Source organism: Charadrius vociferus, unplaced genomic scaffold, assembly GCF_000708025.1.
Source record: "Charadrius vociferus isolate BGI_N301 unplaced genomic scaffold, ASM70802v2 scaffold583, whole genome shotgun sequence".
Taxonomy (NCBI): Eukaryota; Metazoa; Chordata; class Aves; order Charadriiformes; family Charadriidae; genus Charadrius; species Charadrius vociferus.
This window is the reverse complement of record NW_009647690.1, coordinates 459189-481706: the sequence shown is the minus strand read 5'-3', so window position 1 is coordinate 481706 and position 22518 is coordinate 459189. Positions and strand designations below refer to the sequence as shown.

The following is a 22518-nucleotide window of genomic DNA, read 5'->3' as shown; positions in this document are numbered from 1 at the left end:
GCGTAAGTGTATATATTGAAGAAAACTCTCACGAGAATTGGATTTCTGCAAATTGGATTGGTAAATTTTCTTTATCTCTGGCTTCTTTCTTTTTGTAGGGTCTAGTGCTACTTTGGTTGAGCCCAGTGGGGATAGTCCCACTGAGGTCAGGGGTCCAGAAGGAGCTGTTAGACGTTCAAAGACCTCTCCAGCCAACCTCTTTGTGATTCCCTCTCTCAATAATTCTTAAAAATGTGCCCATTCTCACCAACTGCCAATGTTAAAATTCACTCTTTTCTTAATACAAACAACATTTACCACAAAAATATGAAGGGAAAAGCCATCGACTTCTTTGCAGGTTATTACCTATTTGTATGACACAAAAGAAAAATCATTTACAGTCACAAACTGTACATAGTATTTGGTGGGGGACAGTATATTTGTGGTGTAGAGTAAAAAAAGGATTGCTTCAGTGGTAATAATTAAAATAATTTCTGACGAGAGATAAGACTTTAAAATCAAGAAGGTGTGATAATTTGGCTACAGAGACGATCATTGTAATATGTCTAACACAGAGGTTTGGATAGTAGAAAGGTGAGTAGAGGGACGCGGGGAAGGAAAGACACGTCATGCAGAACAGCACTAGTTCTTACTCAGTATACTCTTCAGGCTTCGCTCCACTGCTTCATCTAATTCTTCTTCCAGCTCTTCCTTCTTGGACATGGCCAGTTTGGACTGATAATCTTTTACTATTTGGTCTATATACGGTGCGCTCTGAGTCCCGTGCAGCATCAGTGTCCACTCCTTCAGCACGCCCCGCTGCGGCAGACTGCCGACAAACCCAATCTCTAGAGCCCAGGTGCCGCGGGGGTCTTCTCCCCAAGTGTGTGTGGTCATGAAAGGCCATTTGTCAAAACCCACCTTGGAGTCGTCATCCCTGGGGCGCCGGCTCAGTAAAATGGACTTTGTTCCCATCGGCGAGGTCATGTTGATGTTGAGGTCTCCTCGCCTGGTGGAATTCACGGTTATGACTGCTTGCACGTGTTCAAGGTAGCGGACAAAGTTTTCCTTCCCCTCACAAGCATCAGTTGTAAGCGTGAGGACCAGCTTGCCGCTCGGTGGTATCTTTCTGCAGGTCAAAACATACATAATTAAGCAAATTAAAAGGATGTACGCAGCATGACGTGGCTCGTGCTACAGCTACTGGGGTTTGGTGCCTCACAGGAAAACCCGTACTATTTTCCTCATTAATACATGGAAAAGTAGAGACATAATAGTTGCAAACTTAGCCAGAAAGAGAAGATTCTCTTTTCAGAAAACGGTATCAAAACTTTAATTTGAAAATACATGATGAAATGTACACCTACACAAAGCGAGAAGGAATACAATTAAGAAGTACATACCGCACTTTAAGAAATATTAACATATATTTAATAGTTGCCTTTACTTATCACTACTACATAGGGTAATTACATGATAATGTATATATTCAGTAGAAGACCCACGAGCAGTCACTCGTGTCAGACAGATGCCTTAAAAGACGGCCGCCAATGGCTGTCTGGAGGCAGAGGAACCGGTTGCACAGAGTTTCAGTGCAGTCGCATTAAGGCCTACATCCCTCTGCTCCGGAAACCAGCACAAACACGGGATGCCAGTTGTCAGCTCATTTGAAAAAAATATTTTTCCATGAAAATTGCTATCCTCGAACTGCTCCTGCAGAGGAGCGCGCGCACACACACAGCAAAGAAGTCACACTTGTTTACTGAGTTGCCAAAGTGCTGCACCTCGCAGTCCGGTTATTTTTTGGGTTACTATAATTCAGCCCTTACAGAGGCAAACGCACAACTCGCTGACGGGTATCTGTCCCAAGCACTCCCAGACAGCTGCACCCGCGGGTGGAAACACGGGCTCAGTCCTCCTGCATTTATTTTGCAAGGACCCGGTCACCAAAAGGAAAGCAGATCCCGTCACCTGCGCGCGCGGCTCCTTCGCTGGAGTGAGTGGGACACCTGAGGATGCAACGCCTGGAAGTTAGCGGGGAGAAAACCACTTCACAGCTGGGCTGTGCGATCCCTCACACCTGTTAACGGTCTTACCAACGGGGTGAATTGCACACACATAATTACACACACATGTGAATTACAGACACGTAAGGGAGCAACATTTCACTGGCCAGTGCCCCGCGTGCTGGGCACCCACTGTGTCTTTGCTCCCTGTGCGGTTGGGGAAACCCGTGAGGCGGCAGCAGCATTTCCAAAGTGCGGCAAGAGCGTGCTGGGGGAGAGCAAGGTGCATCCGCGCTCTCCCAGAGGAGCCCAGTAGCCAGTGTCCCGCTTGGCATCTCCGTGCAGGCCCGAAGGCCCAGCCCCCGGCCTGGGAGCAGCGCCCTGCCAGCAGCCGCGGCTGCCAAGTGCCTGCCAAACCCCTCGGGGTCAGGAATTACCAGTTGCCGCAGAAACTTGCTGGCAAACTACACCAGAAGTGCCAATAAAACTCTCTGCGTCTTCACCAACAGTGCGCTGTGAGCGCCGTGACACTTTCCTCTGTCTAAAATAAATACTTGAAAGACAAGAATTACTGCAATCATTAAAAAAGGGAGTAAGTCACAACAGACTCCTGTCAGGTTGTCACTACCTCTTCCAGTGGCCTCTCCCTGACGTAGGTTTTGCACTAAAATAAGGAGAGTCCCTTTAAAAGGGCATTGACCACACTGCGGTAATTAATAGCTTCTTTTCAAAAGAAATGAGGACCAGCCTTTTCCTTTTGCTAATGAAATAGTGCATTCTTCAGAGACAAGCAAAAGCATTTCGTTCAAGCCCTGCTTCTGGGAATCTTCTTGAGATGAGCTCCAGGTATTAGAGCTTAGTACATCACTAACTGGCTCAGGCCAGTCTCTGCCCCCCCTTCATAGAGTACTCCCGCCTTAGGAGTACTTGCACAGTAAAAAGACATTCAGGTCCAGGTCCTCAAAGCACTTAAACACTTACCTTAAACTGAAAAACCCGTGTTGGTGTGAATCTTATGGATGCCCTGGAGCAGAAGCTGGTGTAACAGATACTGCATAGCTAAAATATTTGAACATACAATTATAGAACCCTCAAGATTTATTTCGTGTGCCAAAGTACAAGGAAAACACACTAGATGCAGCCAGAGGTGAAGGATCATAATCTCACAGCTGTCACATATTTACAATTTCTCTGCAATTTTTCTCGTCCTCAAAGCAATCTGAATTCACGTTGTCTCACAGCAATCTCACGCAGCGGATGCGGCTTTGTCAAACAGTGCTTCATTCCGAGAATTGTGATAAGTGCTTTATATCTCCTCCAGTAAATGAGGGAGGACACCACGGTGTGAGCCTTTTCTATCTATCAACACCAAAACCCAAAGAAATAAGAGCAGTGTTACCACTCCATCTGCTTTGCAGACAGTTTGACAACTGCAGACAGCTTTTCTCTCCACCTTCTTAAGTGCTGCAGTGCAGAAGTTATCGCGGCTCTCTAAAACACAGGGGAAAGGCTTGCTCTGTTTCCCCCTTTCCTACCAATTAGGGTCCGACGCTCTCAGCTTTACAAGACTAATTACTAGAGTCCAGGTGAATTTCCCCAACCAAACAAAACCAACCAGTGGTGGAAAAGGCCTGACGCACAAGGAGCAGAAGAGGAAATGGGTTTTCCACACCCTCACAGTTTGCCGCTGCCCAACTGCTATACCTATTTATACGTGTGTGTGTGTGTGTGTGTGTGTGTGTATATAAAAATAAAATATTTTCAGAGGTTCATGAAGTGTAGTACCCAGTCAGAGATGAGCAGGAGGAGCTAACCGCTCTCTAGAAGCACACTCCTGTGCTCCTCTTCCTCAGCTAATGGACTATGATGTCCTCAATCATCTTTGCATCTCCCTGAACCAGCCAGATTCAGACTTGTCCATTTTTTTGTTCTTTTTGCCGACCCAACAAAAATCCCTTTTCAGGGAAAGTTCCTGTTGCTAAGAAGTGTTTCTATACGTGCAGCAGAGAAATGCTGCACTTTAAATACTGATTGCTTTCAGCACACCGTACATTCTAGGCTGCCAGTTCTTCCCTGGCCTGTTCCTGCTCATTGACAATGCTGCTCTAGTACACACCTCTGTATCAACTAGTCACCTACCTATGTCTATAGTGAATATGTATTTTATCTATACAAATATCTATACTTACATAAACATATATAGAAAATATATATATATATAGAAAAATGTTGCTCCAGCAAAGACAAATGAGAAAAATAACCCGGTTATCCATGGCAGAATTGCAGCGTAGTTTTCATGTCCAAGGAATGTCTGGAAATGCTGAGACTTAGTTTTATTTAGTGTAATTAAAAAAAAATGTAGATGTTGCAAGTCGTGATGCTTATTATCTCCCGTCAGTGACATTTTCATTGGGGGGTGTAAATATTACAGCAGTCCCATTAACATACAGATGTGTCGGGTAATTACAGGGGGGCACCCATAGAGACCACCCCCTGAGGTGACACTGCAGGGGGTGAGGAGACCTTCCTGGTGACTGACTTGGCTGAGCTTTACGTATCTGTGTGCCATAAGCAGAAAGCCTGTTCTGGGAGCTGCTCTCAAAAGACACCAATAGAAGGCAGCGTATTTCTCAGCTCTGGAGCTTGTTGGGCAACGACAGCTATAGGGAAGCTTTACTGCCGTTCCAGATCCCTGGGCTGGAGGAAACGCACATCACCTCTGCTCTTCTCTATCTGTTCAACGGCAGACACGGGACAGAAGAACAACGGCAGAAGGAGACAACACTACTGCATAGCACTTGCCCGACTCTGGCTCAGTCTGTCGCCAGAATACTTCTAGCACGTTGTCTAACGCATGGAGCCACGCCTACAGAAAGCAATTTTCTCTCTTCCTCCAGGATGATCCCCATTTCGATACATGAGGCTGCACTAAGATAAATGAGATTGATTGTCTGCATTTAAATTAGGAATAAACTAGAGATGGCTCAAAATTAGCTTCAGCACTCTCATTTCTTTCCTACCTGTGAACATGCGTAGGCCAGATAAATGAAAACTCAGATCTCAGCTGTAGAACCGTGGATCCTGCAAATACAAACCCACCTGGAGGTTGGGAACAAACTTATTCTTTGCCTGGCTGAGCTCTGTGCCAGGGTGGCACACTGGTTTGCTTTCTCTTTCCAATACAATAATGATGCCTTCAAACATGGCAGTGAAAACTCACATTTCAAATGATATAGACATAAATTGGCCATTATTTGATTAGTATTTCAAATAATTAAATTGAACTATAGCTGTTGCAGTCAATTAGTATTAATTCATTCACTTGTTGACTCATTCACTTTAGCACATGAAGGTAAATCAGAAAATAATTTGACTACCCAGCCTGCAATTAGAGATTCGAAGAACATAACCCAAACACAATTAAATGCTGTAGTGTTCAAACTGAATCACTGGTACCTGGAAGATGATTGTTTCAGTCTTGGAGATAAAACTGTCTGCTGGAATATGTCACAAGGAGATATATGTCACCTGGCTGACAGCTATTTCACGTGGCAGCAGTTTGTGTAGTTTACAGTGCCAGCCTCCCAGATTTTCACTTGTGCACAGGCTCTTTATTCACAGAAACTTTGGCACAAACCTACCTGTCAGCACCCAGGAGAAACGGATGCTGCTATTAACACTACTGGCACTAACAGCGATGATACAGATGAGCTGCAGAATGCACTCCTCCAGCAAACCAGGAACTGAAAGATCACGTAGTTTATTTTATCAGCTTATTGAAATAGCTGGAATGCTACTGGTAACATTAGGCTTTCTTAGAAAAAAAATTTCATTATGTTTCTTTGACTATCCATGTCTTTACCAACCTATTTTCACGCTTGTGGTCTCCTAAATGCCTGGAAGAAGCCAAACACACATACAAGACTATTCACTTACTCAGGTTCCTGTATTGACCCTCCAACACAATGGAATCTCTCGGGAACAGTCTTCCAGTCTTTCGCCATCTTAACCATTGCTCCTGCATCTAGGACACCATAGCCAAACAGATGGTTGAATTCCAGCCCGACGCCATTTCTACGCCATTGGTGAACCTCATCGTGAAGCTGGTTCCTCTTGGAGGTGAGCACTGTCAGATGCTGCATGTCTCTCCATGTCAGATCCGAGCTGTGGAAGAGCAACGTGGAAAACAAAGCGTACAGTATTCCCAAGCAGACAATTCAAGACAGTGTGTTTGAGTAAGCCTTTTGCTAAAATTTGCTTCTATAAAGCACACAGAATTTGTATCTATACACATATCAATAACAACACTTCTGTTGATTTCAGTGGGAAGAATAGGTTTTAATTGTATAGTGCTTCCCCAAAATACATTCCCCAAAATTGCAGAATCCCTTCTGATTGTTTCCCTGTTCTTGAAAACTGCTTTTAGCTATACGTTATAGATCCACCACGCCATTTTCAAGCTAAAAAAAATGAGTAGGATATTATACCACATCCTGAAAAGAATACAAAAAGAAAAAGATGACAGAATTTCGCCTAGCCTTCCTCTTAAATCTTGCCCTCTTTTCCTTGCCTGCTCCTCCTGCCTTTCCCATGGACCTTCCAAGATTCACCCGGAGAAGCCCCAACCTGATGAAGCTGATGAGCTATAACAATCAAGGCGTTCGTAATTTCAGTATTCTGTGGATACGGATATATGGACTGTGGGTGGCTGTGGGTTTGCATTATAAGGTATGGTAGAGGTTTGTCACCCGTGATATACGACCATGGATGGATGCAGTCAAGTAACATTTGTCTAGATTCAATAATCATTTTTCATCAGCAGCTCTTGTCTTCCTAGATCTGCAGTGATTACGATGACAGGAAGGGCACTTGTAAGTTTTTATTCGGGAAGCTTTAGAACTGACATTCTAATTCTACATAACTAAAGCTATTCCAGTTGGTTTATGATGAACTCTTTCAACATGACAATATGTCTGATTCAAACCATCGCTCTAAAAGGATCCGCTTTTCGGCTCTCTGTGCCCTAAGTAATAAGCATGCGTGCATGCTGAATGTACACCAGAAGAGCCAATTACTGTCATTTCTCCAAGGTGACAGAGGAGAGCTAAAAACCAGGTATCACTTGCATCATTCTTATTGAAATCTTCTAAGAGCTGCTACATATCTTAAACCTGTACTTTCCCTTTCACAGATTGGTCTGGTTTTAGAGACACATCAGATAGACCTTGTGTAGAGCTGACAGACATACTGCAGGCGAGGAGTCCGCATGGGAGATTGTTGGCCATTCCTGTGAGCGACTGTAACTCGCCCAGGGTGGTTCTGCACAGTACAATTTAATAGCGCCAGTCTGGAAGGAGACAGGAGACTCTGACAGTTCTTTCTCTCCCCTGTCGCCTTCTCAGCAAAGGCTACAAACTCAATTGCAAACCAGGGGTATTACTCTCATTTCTGCTCGTGACAGTTTGGCAAGAGTAATTCCCGTCTTCATGGATAGCTCAAATGAAGAGGAATGATAATTATTACTAAGATATTAAGGTTGTAGTCCAGGTTAAACATGCAGCGGTCAGAAAATTCACTAAAGCTTTTACATTTTTATGGCTATATTAACTTATTACATGGTGGCTGTCCCACTGAACAGATTTGATAGTAGAAGGAATGATCATCCAAAGTTAAACACTTGGCGTGAGTGTTTTATGTGTATAAAAGCTGAAAAATGAGACTTGGCCCAAGTCATGCTCCGAGCACAACAATCATTGCTCTGCTGATGATGTCTAACTTTGTCTTCTCTGGCAAATCTTCACTCTGCTGCGCTGTTGAAGAAAACTATGTACATAGTGCTCACTTCATGCCGCGGTTGCAGCAACTGAAGCTGTGTAACTGAGCAAATGTTGTCTCACTTCATAAAATAATTTACCACAAAGTAAAGAGATGGTATAGGTTATTGTAAGGAATACTTTTCCTAATCATCAGAGAAGGTGATAACAAAGATAGATATACATGGGGGCTCCAATGTCGTGAATAGCATGGAGATGGTAAATAGACAATGGATATTTGTTCTTTCACATAACAGCAATTATGTAGCACAGAAGCAAATTACCATCAACGGGTTAAGAACAAACAAAGGAAACAGTCCCCACCACCATCGCCAAAAAGTATTAATACTGTGGAACTGACTGCCACTGGATGACACGGGTGCCAAACACAGACAAGTTGAAAAAGAATTAGACAATTTCAAGGAAGATAAATCTGCCTGTGGCTATTAAACAGGATAGGCTGACTGCTCTTTCCCCAAACCACTGATTGCCAAAGCACTGTTGAAAGATCACTCTTAATCCCTGTTTGTTGTACTCTCCCCTAAAGCATCTGTCACTGCCGACAGTATGTGGCACAAGATGAGCTCCTGTCTGATACTATAGGTTTGTTGTTATGTTTTTGTAGGCTGGGCATTCCACACTCGGTATGTGGAGAAATGAAATAATCTCTCCCTCCGCACAGTGCTGGAGAAGACAAACCCCTGGAAGCAGCGGATGGAGAGGACACAGAGACAGCGCGTCAGCCAAAACCTATCTGCTATACGGCTTTGGCAAGACTGCTGCCCCACCTGTAAGCTACCATGCACGTCACTGCTGTAGCAGGCGGCAGCGTAGCTGCTCGCTCTAGCCCCGTGCCACAGCCAGCCAACTTAAATGATGAACAACATTAAACAAACCGCAGGCCCTCTGCTCTCTAGAGCTCACAAGGAATTTCTCAACAGCGTACTTAGCCTCCAGGGCCAGGGCGAACACTCCGGCTGCTTCAGGGGCAGCTGCAGACGTTCCCGAGTGACGCAGCGTGCAGTTGCCATATAAATCCGTTGTAGCCTGCAATGATATTAGATGTAATTAATGAAAGCGGCTCATCCATTTTCCTTGCAGCTACAGACTCAGAAAAATACAGAAAGTGGAATTTGTGCCCTTGCTCTCCTGTGTTTGTTCCTAGGATCTGTTTTCTTCTTTAGAATAGTGTATCGATTTAAAAACACAGTGAGACATAGTTACAGAAGCTGTGAATGCAAGACTAAACCATGATGTATTAAAACATTGTTCATTACCACTTAGAACTCATAAAGTCATATAGATGGCATTTACTTCCTATAAACAGTTTAATCAAAGGCCTTAAATTCCCTTGTGGGTATCAGAAGGATTTGAAACTAGAATTGTTAACAGTACTGAGCTTTCTAACATTTGTGCAACTCCAGAACCAACAGCAGTACCAGGCCGCTAGCTTCTATGCAGATTAGTCACTAGAAGAGACCAGAAGGAAAGCTTAGAAATACATTTTATGGCAATAATTACAAAGGTGCCACAGTTCATCTTGGCTATATCAGCACAGAGCTTATACCAAGACAGAAACCAGTATTTTTCCATCTGCTACCGCACGTGGGCATTTAGGATTATACAATGTGTTGTTGGGGTTTGAGATAGCGCCACGGAAAACGTATAACAGCTTTTAGCAAAAACTAACCTTGAGGTACTACACCTGAATTTCCTACTCTGTGAATTAGACTATGTCCTGGCTGGTCTGAAGGTGCTGAAGAGCAGTGGTCAGTACGGTGGAAGAGAATCCCAATTATACTTGAACCAAAAATGCCTATTTTCCAGTTGCAGGTATGGCCCTGTAGGGGACTTGAGTACGATGCTCCCACTGCTCAGTAAGAGACTGAGGATGATCTGAACCCCCACAGTTCCCCTGTGGGTAACTGAATGTCTTTCTGCTCTGTGCAGCTTGTAGCACAGCAGAAGTCTGGTTCGCGACTGCTCTGCCAGTACAGGTTAAGTACGACCTCAGATGTTGACACTTTTCATTTAGATTTTTTAGAGAGACCTTTCGTTACACTGTCCTCTGCAAAGAGTGCAATTGAACTTCTAAATCTGATTTCTGATAAACTAAAGCATCGACTATATGAAGCTCTAAGAGATGGAAGATCATTGCTGTTCTCAATATTAATCCCACATCTCCTCAGCTGACAGTTCTGGCACCATCATGTACTGCAGATGAGAAAATATCCATCTCAACAAAGAACCATCTGCTGCTCCAAAGCAGATAGAGTTGTAATAGGTCGTGGGAGTGCACAAAGACAGCAGCAACAGCACAATAATATCTGGACTCACCACGCCAGCCTCCGGATTTCTCTTCCTCCCATTACTAAAGGTGGAGGCTAAGGTTGAAGAGCAGCTTTCGTCATACAGAGCTGTCCGTCCATCATTTATAGCAGAATTGATGGAGATTGTCCACATGCTCGATGCATAACCATCGCAGTTACAGTCATCGTAGCTGCCCCCATCTCCAGAGGCCCAGACATAGATGCTTCCTTTGCCGCCTCGGCCCTGCGAAAGGGGAAAATCGACCCTCTTGTGTTAAATGGCAAATAGCAGATAGCAGCTACTTTAAACTGCACATCCAATTGTAAAGCTAGGCATCTATAAAGGAGAAAAGTGGTCCAAACAAAATATACATCAACCTTAAGCCGAAATAACACGGACTTCTGCAGGTTATTAAATCCAGTTAAGTGGCAGCCACAGCCCGTCCTGCAACCTTATGTACACAGAGCACTTCCATTTATCTCCTAGTTTGCTTGACGCCCTGAAGGCTCCTGTGCCAGATGCTAAGACATTTTATGGATTCATTAGCGTTTATGTCAAGGTCTAAGTGCTATGAGGAAAGCGTTCTTTTAAAAGGGATACAGGTCATCTCACACACTGGGTTTGTAAGATCCAATTAGGTTCAGGCGATGGCTGAAAAACTCTGTCAAACTGGCACCTTTTTCTCTCAATAGATTTTTCTCCAAAGGCATCACTGACTCAGAGCTGTTTTTCTGACAAACCAGCTTCTACTACTAAGCAGAAAATAAAGTTATGGGACCATATGAATCATCTACAGAAAGACGGTCTACCAATTACACCGAGAAGGCGAGAGATGGATGGGAGAGACTGAAGCTGAAGGGCAGCTAAAAAGGCTTCCCATTAGTTAAAGGAAAGAAATCCGTATCCTCTCCCCAACTTCCAGACAGGCAAGGAGTGGGAAGGGATCAACTCAGCTCCTTCTTCTCATCCCCTACTAAAAAAGAGGTAGGGGCTGCCTGGAAGAGGGTCAGACCTGAGAACCCTGACACTCGGGGAAAGATCACTGCTACTGAACCCAAAGTGCGGATATCCCACTGATTCCAGCACAGACGCTACTTCTCTCTGATATTTACTTCCAACAGCACCAGAAGGGCGCAAGGCCTCAATTTAACACACTGTTTATATGCATTGGGTAGAAGGCAAGAAAAAAAATCTCTTCTGGCTTCTTCATTGTCCAGCATGAAATGGAAGTTAAAGAATATACAAACATAGCAACCTGCAATGGTATTTTAATAGGGAACCTTTTCTGCCAGGAATTTAAATCAAATCTAAGCTCCCAGCAGTACCTTCTATTTTTCATACCCCACTGAACAGAGCAACCTCATTATTTCAAGCATGTTAGTGAGTTGCATTATAATCCACTGAATTGCACAGCAGGTTTGCTGCCACGGGGATACATAACATCTCAGGACATAGATTGTCATAATAAAGATGATGACTATGAAAAAGCGTATTGAAATCAGTCTAAGAACTCCCACAAAGATCTGAGATCAATCATTTGAGTTTTAAGGGGGAGGGGGAATACTGTTGCAAAAACACATACTCGAAGAACAAAGTAATTCCAGCAAATTGTTTAAAAAAAAAAAAGTAAAAAAAAAAAAAAATCAGCACAAGAACAGTTATGCCTTTTTTCCCTTTGACTTTTTCCCCTACAGGACCCAACCTTTGGACTCACTTCAGAGGCTACATCCCAAGTTTGCCTTCATGCCCACATACACCATCACACCACCCTGCCACCATCTGCCTCGGTGGCAGCTCCAGCACATCTCTGCCTGTCCCAAAAAGGCAGGCGGCTGCCCAACGCAGAGAGCGGGTGGCTGTCGGTGCCAGGAATAGGTTGTTTGCCATGTACAAACCTGTTCTTAAACCACCTTTTCCTTCCAGCCATTTTAAAGGGAGAGGAAACACTTCGTTTTCATGTGATAAATTCCCAAAGGAGCTTGGCGCCTGGAAGTTCGCCGCTGCAGCGTTCAGCCTGGGGAAGCAGATTTTAGCCCCGTTTGGCAAATTGTTCCACGCTGCCAAAACCGGCTATTGCGGTGAAGCATTCCAACCCACGGGCAGGATTTGTGGAAGAATGGCAGAAAAGAGGTGTAAGAGATTGTTGGTGGGGAGCAGGGGAAATCCAGAGAGAAAATGAAATCTGGGCTGGAGTCCGTGGGTGGAGTTAGCCTGCTGAGCGCTCCTGGGGACCGGTGTCTGCATGTAATTACTCTGAGGTGAGAATCGCCTCAGGATATCACTTCTACGAGAGTCACATCCACAAGTGTGGCTTAGCGTTAAAACCCATAATTCACCACTTAACTACTCTTAATTTCAATTGCCTTTCCTTCTTAGCCAGGACCGGAAAGAGGAGCAAACACTACTGGACTAAACTGATAAGCAGCACAAGGGTATTGTTTGCAATGATGCTTAGGACTTGCTGCTTACATTTCCCAGAGCCAGAGCCGCAGCAGTTGGAGAGTTTGCGCAGGCAAACTGTTTGGGGGCTGTCCTCAGGCAGCGTTCCGTTTCCCAGGCAGAAATACGCGGCTTCAGGGGAAGTGAATTTTCAATTCTCTGAATGGTATTAGTCTAAACCAGAAAAATCCCAGTTGGGTCACCTAAGGGTCATATTTAAAGCGAAGTGAAAGCTCCTATTGCATCTCAACCTTATATGAACCCAAAAAATTTCAGTGGTGTCACTCAGCTTAGGCTGATGTATATTAGGCCAAAAACAGGACTGGAGAAAGTGGTAGTCGTACACACTACAAACACCAGAGGGAGCCTGAAGGAAGATTCAGGAAGAAGAGAAAAGACCAGCAAGATAAGAAGATGTATTTTAAAGAGTATCTTTCCTCCAGAATCCTGCAGATAGGTGCTCGTTTCCCCCCAGAGCGATGCACAGCATGGCACCCACACTTCTGAGCCATCTGAAGCTGTATCTCAGAGCTGAAAATGGATCTTGGTGCGTTTAGTACTAGCCCAGGAGAGGCCCACCTCTCAATTCAGGCTAAACCAGAATTAAATCTTGGGCAAGGCTATATGCTTAGAAAGTCGCAGACAGCTACTGAGAAGCTCTCTTTCTAGAAACAGCGGGTTTTCTATTTCCAGTGTCCTTCGTGGGATGCTGCGCTACTAGCAAAAAATATCCCCGAGAAATTTTCTTACCCCTTTTCTCATCTTCTAAAGAGCATAATCCCAGAAAAAACTTCTATACTGAACTAACTTGCAAAAGTAAGTTGGCAGGAGACCGCAGCCTAATTCACCTTATGCAACTTCAGCCACATCTTTAAATTTCTTTTTTTTTTTCCCCTTGTTATTGTGTGCATTCATCATGGTTACTGGGGCTACTGCCTAAGCCAGTGTTTCTCAAAGTTTTTTGATTGCTGAATCACACTTTCCAGATAATAATGGGTGGTATTTGACAAGTAGATCTCCTCCAGCTTCCCTGACCTTTCCCATCAAGGCTGGCAAGTGCCCGTGTGACTAACAGCTGAGCCTCTAACATGGCCCAAGCTCTACAATGGTTCACCCACTCCCGCCTGGTTGCTAAAGATGGATGGAAGGAACACAACAGCCTTTACAGCACGTTTCTGATGCCCTTTGGCCTTGGCCTAATCCCTCAGCCATAGATCAGGACCAACAGTTTCCAACCAGTACAAGTTAAAACCAAAGAACGGACTCCTACCCTGAAAAGCCACAGAGCAGGGAAGGGCAGCATCAGGACACCAGCTTTTCGATGGGCTCAGGGGAAGAAGGAGGAAAAAAAAAAAAAAAAAAAAGCAACACCTGACTACGAGGAGGTCTTTTTTCCTAGGCGTGGGGAAAAGGTATTTCAGGATAAGGACGGCCCCATGGTTTGCTGATGTTTATGATCTGTCCCGTTTCTAAGGAAGAAAATGCAGATGGAACACATTTAAAAAAAACCCAAAAAAACCGAAAAATTACAGAACTGGAAATTGCTTTCTGTAACTAATTCAAAGGACATATTATTTTATAAGCACATTTCTTTGTGTGATATATGATAGCTATTTTGTAATTTTTTCCCTTAAGAAAACAGAAGTGTTTCAGCTCCTTCTATATAATTTAATAGCAATTTATGTGCCTACTATGGTAAGAGATAAGCTGGTTTTCCAGGAAAAGTGAGAAATTCGGCAGCTTTTTCAAGTCTTTGCCCTGGGTCCTACCGATTTCTGAATAGGACTCGGTTAGTTTCCATCCCCTATTAATTTCCACTGCATTTTCCTCTGAAAATAGTGTTTCTTTCTCTTCAGGAATGAATTATTTGAAAATCCTTATGTGTTTTGTAATTAAAAACTCCATCCTTCAGTAACGATTGCCAATTATCTCAGAAAGTGTAGTTTGCAGCCCAGGCCGGCAATGGGAAATGGCCGTCGTGCCCCCAGGCTGGGGCACACCAAGGCAAGGACAGACTGTGGAAGAGCTGTGGGACCATTTGCGCGCTGTCACGACTTGATGAGGAGCATCGGGCTGGGCTCTCAAGACATCCGGGAGCCTACGCAGAGACCTCACTCTGCCTCGGTCTCCCCACCGCTCCTGTGCACGAGCGGTCCAGCTACGCAGCGTAAGCCAGCTGGAGGCAGCGAGTCCTTGGCATCGCCGAACCGCTGCTCATCTTTTGCACTGCCAGGGTTTTCTGGAGCCTGCTTGCGTGTTCCTGCATCCCTGACGTGGTGCCAGCTGGACAGCCCATTGAGCCCTCGCTCTCTTGGCTCCTCCAACTACCCCTGCATCTGCCAGGCTGGCTTGCCCAGAGCAATCTGGTAGCCTGCTCCCGTCCTATACTGATTTCTTGGGGAGTGCTAAAATCTAAAGCAAAATCTAGGCAGAAACACATGCCTGACAGCCAGCCAAGTAACCTCAATTTAACCACGCAGACAACAAAGTTTTAAGCAGGAAACATATTTGGATTTCTGAAGTTTGCTACGGCACACATTCAGGGGGACAGCTGTCGTTTTTGAGCCTGAATGCCTTAGCACTTCTCCCATGTCCAGCCCTTTCCGAAAGCCTGGAGCTGCTGTACCGTGCCCCTGGAAAAGCCGGGAATGCCTGGCCTGCTCAGCACATTCCCAAGTCGTGGAGTTCAGTGCAGAAGAAACATCAGCTGGGTTATCCTACTCAAATTCACCACTGCCGAAGGTAGTGTCCCTTTGCTGTTGGCCTGTCTAACCCTCAGGCGTTCAATGGGGAGGGAGGAAAGGCTGTTTCGGCAGGAGCAAGAACTCAGCTGAACACTTGGCTGCTATGCAGAGGATGACCGTCGCTTGGAACCATGTTTCAGCCGCGCGTCTCCTGGTTTTGTCCCTCTGTTGTCTTCCGTAACTGCCTGGCTGGTTCCTCCTAGCAGATTTCTGAAACTACTTTGCTCAAATAATAATCACCCAAGTACAAGAGACTGCTGCATACAAGATTCTCAATGAACTAAGCCCTATAGTTGTTAAACCCTAACAAGAGGCTTTATGTAACTTATTCTAGACGTGGTCACAGAAGAGTACTGAACTACCACCCACCAACCCCCAATTAATTGCATAATTGTTACTAACATTTTTAGTCAAAGGAGGTATTATCTCCTTTGACTAAAAATAATGCTTGAGCCATTTTCTATGTCTAAATTACTGTTGAAACTGAATGGACTTCTGTTAGCCAAGAGAAAGGAATGGAAAATTACACTTTCGGTGAAGAGAGACAGCATTAGGTTTCAATTAGGGCTCAGTCCAGCAGGGAAATGGAGAGGGAACTTTGAAAATACTGAGACAAAACTTTTTAATTATCCATCCCTTTTTGTTGAATCCTGGGCTGCGTACCACAAGTGATAATGCATTACTCTAGTCCAGCAATTCTGAAGGCATAATTCTGGTATCAATAATATTTGCAAAAATAAATCCTGTATTTCTGAGCGAGATTATCACTGAGAAAAAGATTCTAAACACCTGATTTACTTTTCAGCAGTGACGATGCTGGTTCCTTGCCCAGAGCTCCCAACTGGTGGGATGAACTCCAGCTTCACAGCATCACCTGTGGCGCTCGCAACCCTGTGCAAAGGTTCCCAGCTTGTAGCACCAGCCTTGCTGGGAAGCAAAAGCACACGGCTGCTGAGTTGTGGCACAGAGATTAGGCAAAAACACTCCTGGGGGCAGAGTGAGACAATAAAATCTACATTTTGAGCTACATTATCATCTCCTCTCCTTAGAAAACAGTAATTTACATGTCAATAAAGAAAGTATTTACATGTGGAGCTTACAAATATTGCCATGTTGGCCCCAACCTATTGACACTGCAACGTTCTGCTCTTTAGGAGACAGTCGTTTGAGTCTTTGTGAAGGGCAGTATTTAACCCTGCCGCATGCCCATGCAAAGCACAAACCTACGACAGCCAAGGTCCTGAGTTGACTAAGACATCCCTGAGGAGGCCAGTATCACAACAGAAATCAGTAGCGCTTGGGTTTTGCCCCTGTCCTGTCCTCAGAGGCACATGCCCATTCCCTCACCTGTGGCAGGAAAGCAGAGGGACACAAACTGATCTCCAGACCTGGGTCACGTACTCAGTAGAAGGTCGTGTATCCCATCACCAGGTCAGGAAAGCTGGTCATGCTGTCTTGCAAAAGCCTGAAAATATCCCGTCACGTGACTTCACAATTCCAAGCAGATAAAACATACTCGTGGGGTTTTAATAAGGTTTGATTTTAGCTTCATTAAGACAAAGCATGGAATTATCACGCATATTCCAGCCACAATAGCAATGTGATAGTAAAGGGCTCCCAAGTTATAAAGAAGCTTGTAAGGCTTCCTCAGAAATGGAGTAATCAGATGGTTGCCAGATCATAAACTAATTTCCCTATCCTCACTTGGCTGTTGAGCAAATAAAACAAAGTTAGAAGTAGCACCTTAATAAAGAGTATGCAGTTAGATATCTTCAGCGTATTTCAAAGAACAGTAGCACAATGTCTGTGGCCTTGGAGAGAGGCAAATGAGAAATATTTCCTTTCATTTTTAACACCGTCCTTTCTTCTTTCATTGGTGAGCCCAATTACAGAGCCATGATGAGACTATAAATTCTTAATACCGCTCCCCTGGCAATTTGTACTTGTGCAGCATTTTCTTAGGTAGAGCCATATTATGGAAGCAATAACGTTTTCACCAGCACAAGCACCAATGGATCATGTCTTATATATTCTGGCTGAGCTGGCGAAGTCTCAAGAAATTAATTCAGTCCACGAGAAACTCCTCACAACCTACTAATATAAAAGCCTAAATCATAAAAATGCAATAGATAGAGACCAGCTTAGCTTGATTACTTCTTTTTATTGCCTTAAATTCCAATAGCTAAAGCTGGAAAGAACTGGATTCATAAAATGGCAAATAAGAAACATTAACTGGATGTTGCATTAAAGACAGGATGTACCATAAAACATGGGTGGAATTAGTTCTTGAGCTAGTTTCCTCTTCCTCTTTAAGATGACTGCTGATACAATTCTGGATGCAAGGTACCAGAGAACAAAAAGTCTGTATTTAAGAAAGTTGTGCTCTCACAGGAATCCCATCTACCATCCCTACCTCCTCGTCCGTGCTCTCTAGCTCCCAAGTGTGTCAGCACAGGTCAGCCAAGGGATACGTAAATCACACAGCCCTGCTTTGTCCAGCCACACTATATGTAAAATGCTACTACCAGCTCACTCCCCACCTCTTTCAAATGAAAGTATTGCTCAACCAGATGAGAGAGCTCGCTGTGCTCAACACTGCCAGGCTGCTGGCCCCGAAGTCCACCATCCCGGTTTCTTGCTCTGCTCTGAATCTTTAGTTGGTATTTCTGCACCTGCAGTAAAATCCCTCCATAGCTCATCAAAGAAGTATATCTGCAAATACGTGACACAGAGTGATTAGAAGCGATGAAACCGAGCGCACAAGCAGCTTGGTCTTGGTGCGGGGCTAAGATATCTAAGGACAGCCCAGAACAACGTTAGGCTGGTGATATACGGAGACTGTAAAGAAATATATACTTTTTCTCCCTAGACCCCATAACCTGCTACTGATCGTAGATGTGGCTCAGATGGAGTCTAGAGGCCAGATAATAAAGTCTCATTAACAACATCCATTTTTCGCTCCTGGAAAGTGTGTTTAAAGAAAGCCAGAGCAAGCGTGACAGGGCACATTCTCTGCATCTCTCTTTCACCAAACAGAACAGCCCTTACTCCTTAGCCTGTTGCAGACTACCCTAATGGCTATCTGACTTGGGCGCCGCAGTGTAGCGCAGTCTCCTGTTACAGCCGACAGCCAGCATGAGGTGCCTCACGGCCACGGGCAAGGGCAAGACCTCCTCCTTAGCCAGGTACTGGACTCTCACAAGTTTCAACCTGGTCTTTAGTAACTAGAAGTTGTATTAAGTCCTTTCCAATTACAGCCCAAATATGCGTTTTGTAGCAGCCGGAATTTGCATTAGGTAAGATTGTTCGTCTGTGTCAAATCAGCGCCGGTAATTGCCAAACTACTTATGGATGTTTATGTGCATGAAACTCTTCCGATTTTTTTTTGATCCCCATTCCCAATTGCCTGCTACTTCAGCTGCGAGCTCATTTATCTTCACAGTGCAACTACCACTATTCAGTGACCTGCTCACGCTGCCGACTACTGCCCTTGAACACAAGTCATGAGATAACACGGCAAAGAGCAGATTGCACTAAAAATGAGTGAGATTGTGGCTTAATAACAAAAAGCAGCTTGAGTCTCCTTCCCAATACCTTCTGATTACATGGATTACACTGATACCAAGTTCACGCGCAGGTGTGTTCAGCCTTAGAAAAGCAGTTAGTAAAAGAGCCCATAACAGAGTTGCAAATGTGATGGACAGATTCTGCTGCCCTTAATTACGCTATTCAAGTGCTGCCTTTATTTATGCTTTTTACCTTACAAGCAAATAGCACCCTAAAGTGAAGGTATGATTAAGACAGAAGGTAAGAAATAGCTTAACAAATGCCAAGAACCGGAAACAGTAGAGGAAGGGTAGGCAGATGGGCTTAGCCCACCTGGTTATGGCTGCACAGCTTCAAGCCATAAAAACAGACACACAAACAAGAAGTCTCTCCGTTTCTGCAGTTCGCATCATCTTATCGTTATCAGGTGCCAGTCACCCGGCATCCCAGCAGCTCTGGAGGGATGACTTCAAAAGGACATGAGAGCTGAATTTGGGGGAAGGATGAAACCCTTGTCAGTGAGTTTCTCCTTGAGCTGGGTTCCCAAGTGTGGTGGCAACAAGGTAAATGTTACCTGTGTTCGTCAACTCAGTTAACTGCGTATTCCCTGTAAGAATTTCATATCGCTCCCCCTTATTTATTTTTAGTTTATTGCATTAGAAGCAAGGATATTAATCTTGCTCTGTGCGAGACCCTACATTTCCTTCTAGGACGTTTGAAAGTATTGCTTTTAGTTTAATAACACATTTTTATTCTCAGCATGTTGCTTCCTCCCTGCCAATATTTCAGCTTCATCACTAATTCATGAACCATCACTCTGGTGAGAATCAGCTCTAGACTTGAGAAAAAGAATTCCTACATTTATTTGTCTCTCGGTTTATAAAAGATACTTTCCTCTTTAATAAGAGGGGGTTTTATTCTGAAAAATGATCATAAATTAGATTTACATTTGTACAGTCAATAGAGAATTTGATGCATATATTATAAACCTAAACTAGGTAAAAGGGTATTACATCAAAGGCTGGTTAGTCTTCATTTACATGCAGGAGAGTCTGTAGTGGGTTTTTCAAAGCAGCATGGAGAGTACCCAGCATCCACTGACATGTTGAAATACCTTTAGAAAATATGGCTCTCCATGAAAAGAAATCAGAACAAACTATACCCAAACCCCCTTCTATGACAGGAAACGTAATAAGCAAAATAAGGGTAGATAAAGCTACGATCACAATGCAAAGGGAGTTATTTGGGGTGGAGCTGTCTCTTCTTGCTGCATGTATTGCCAGGAGATAGCTGGGATACTGCCACTATTAAATAAAGTGTAATTGTCCCTGGACAACAATATCTTTCTTCGGTAGAATCCCGTATTATTCCTTCTGCTCCCTAATTCTGCGTTGGCTGTTTGACAGAACTGGGTTCCTAATGCAGACTCTCCTGTTCATTTTATACTTTCTGATAAGACAAGAGTGTGTTCCTTCCCAGAGCGCAGCTCACCGTCACCATCCTCTCTCCTTCACAAACATTCAACCCAAGAGATCCCAGAGCCCCTTCTGACCTTAATATTGCAAATTATTTCTTAAAGAGAATTACAAACACTTTTGAGGAGAAGGAATCAAAAAAAATAATATGCTCAACACTCGCAAGTGTGAGACTATGACCAGACAATAAAACAGAAGAGAAAAAGCCCTTCTCCTATACTTAACATTTAAAGAGAAGGTTAATGCCAGCGTAAATCCACAAACTAAAGCATATGGCGATACGATAGCAAGATCTTTTAAATGCCAAACTGCAAAAAAACACGACTACAAATTAAAATCTGTTTCTCTTGAGAGGATAAAATACCTCTATTTAGTTTAGTTTGCATTCCCCTGCCAGGGTTATTAGTGCCCTTTCTGTTACTTTTAGACAAGTTCTGCACGGGAGGAGAATTACACAAAAATCACATGGGAATTCTTCTACATTCAGAGTTTACCCCCGCTCCAAGCAACATCAGTGGAAGGAAAATCAGTTATCCACTAACTATAAGACATCAGGGTGTTGCTAAAAATATATCAGCTGTGTCACATACCTAAGAAAGATTCTCCCCAAGACAGGAGTATTTAAGAGGATCTTTATGGAAACTCTAGATAAATGAAAGCAAGTCATGAGAAGAAACACAGGCTGTGTAAGATGGCTTCGCAGTGACTTCAAGCTCATCAGAGGTTTGTAAACTTTATATTACAAAACTGAGCAGACTTAGGAGAAATTTGTGACAAGTCTTCCCGCGTTAATGCAGTACATTGCTAATTTTATGGGCGAGAGCAAGATGATGACTATAATTCATTTGTTATAGGCAAAATATTTGAGGCTCAGGATCTGAGAAAGCTTTAGATGCTTCACTACCTACCACAGCAGTAGATTTAATTATCATGTCACAAAACACAGTAAACTGAATGCTCTGCTCACAGAGAGGTGGTGATGAAGAGTGGGAGAAAGTGGCACAAGTAAGAGGAAGAAATAATTTGGATGGAAAAATGAGCAATTACGGAGCTCCCACACAAAACCACCCAGATGTGCTGAGGAATTTCAGATCTTTTCACTATGGAAACCCATCTATAATCAACCAAGGGGAGGAGGCTCATTCCCTACAGCACCAGGAGCTGCTGTGGTTGTCCTGGCTGCATGACACCGAAGAGATGGAGACAGAGCCATGCAAGCTTTGTTTGTTTGTTTTGGACTGTCTTTTTTTGTTGTTGTTGTTTGTGGCAAATGAGTTGTGGCACACATTTTACCCAACCTTCTAATAGAGTACAGGTTTAACAGATTCTGGGATGATACTGAGTGTCTTTAACGAAGATCACAGACTGTTCCTAGGAGGTGGAAAGGTGGGAATAAACAAGGAGGCTTCTGCTACTGGGGAATAACATTATTCGTGGACATCAGAACAGCTATAATTATGACCATATACTAATGACCTGAAAAACACTACAAATCCAAAATGACAAATAAGCTGGTTGCATACCAAAACAGACAATGGGATGTCGGTAGTACAGCTGCCATGTTTCAATCTGGGGAACATTTACAGGATCAGGCTCTTCCATTTCAACCGTGATGGCATATGAAAAGCATATGTAAAGCCAACCAGAGATAAACACATGCAAGCGAGCGCACCAACCCGACACTATACAATAAAATCAATGCCACAATATTGCAGAGAACATCAACAGATCTTGGAATACGCTGAAAGTTGGGATAGTTTACACAATTGCATTGTGTTCTGCAACATCTATGGAAGGACCATGTATTCCCAAGTCATTGGTTTCAGCGCCAGTGTGTACATATTCTGCCCCAGTACCCAGATTAAATAAAACCGTTACCTTGTTCACACCATCTGCCATTGCTTGCAGTGTTAGCTCTCTAGGTCCATCCACAGTCTTTCCATTATCAGTTGGTCCCCAGCTGGCACTATATATATCTATGACTTGAGGCATATGACTGATAGAGGAAGCCTCAATAATGTCCGTCATAAATGGCTGGTCGAGCATTCGAATACCTGTAGATTTAACCAACATAAAGGTGAATTATGCATGACCCAGCACAAGATGAAATCTCAGCACCTGGAGGAGTCCCCCAGTTACAGGTATTTTAAGTCACCGGCAATTTCACCCACTCACTAATTCCGCGCTCGCCATTCACAGTTCAGCA

General features: G+C 43.8%; 1 protein-coding gene across 1 annotated transcript in view; it reads right to left on the bottom strand.

Annotated features, from left to right (window-relative positions):
- Positions 1–273: 273 nt before the first annotated feature.
- The window catches only part of PCSK2 (proprotein convertase subtilisin/kexin type 2), an 87222-nt gene continuing 64977 nt past the window's right edge, over positions 274–22518 (bottom strand). The window contains exons 8-12 of the mRNA XM_009881425.1: positions 22191–22366; positions 10136–10351; positions 8745–8845; positions 5922–6149; positions 274–1108 (exon numbers count right to left, since the gene is read on the bottom strand). Of these exons, the coding sequence (XP_009879727.1) occupies positions 622–1108; positions 5922–6149; positions 8745–8845; positions 10136–10351; positions 22191–22366 (1208 nt within the window). The 3' untranslated portion in view covers positions 274–621. The remainder of the gene's footprint in view (positions 1109–5921; positions 6150–8744; positions 8846–10135; positions 10352–22190; positions 22367–22518) is intronic.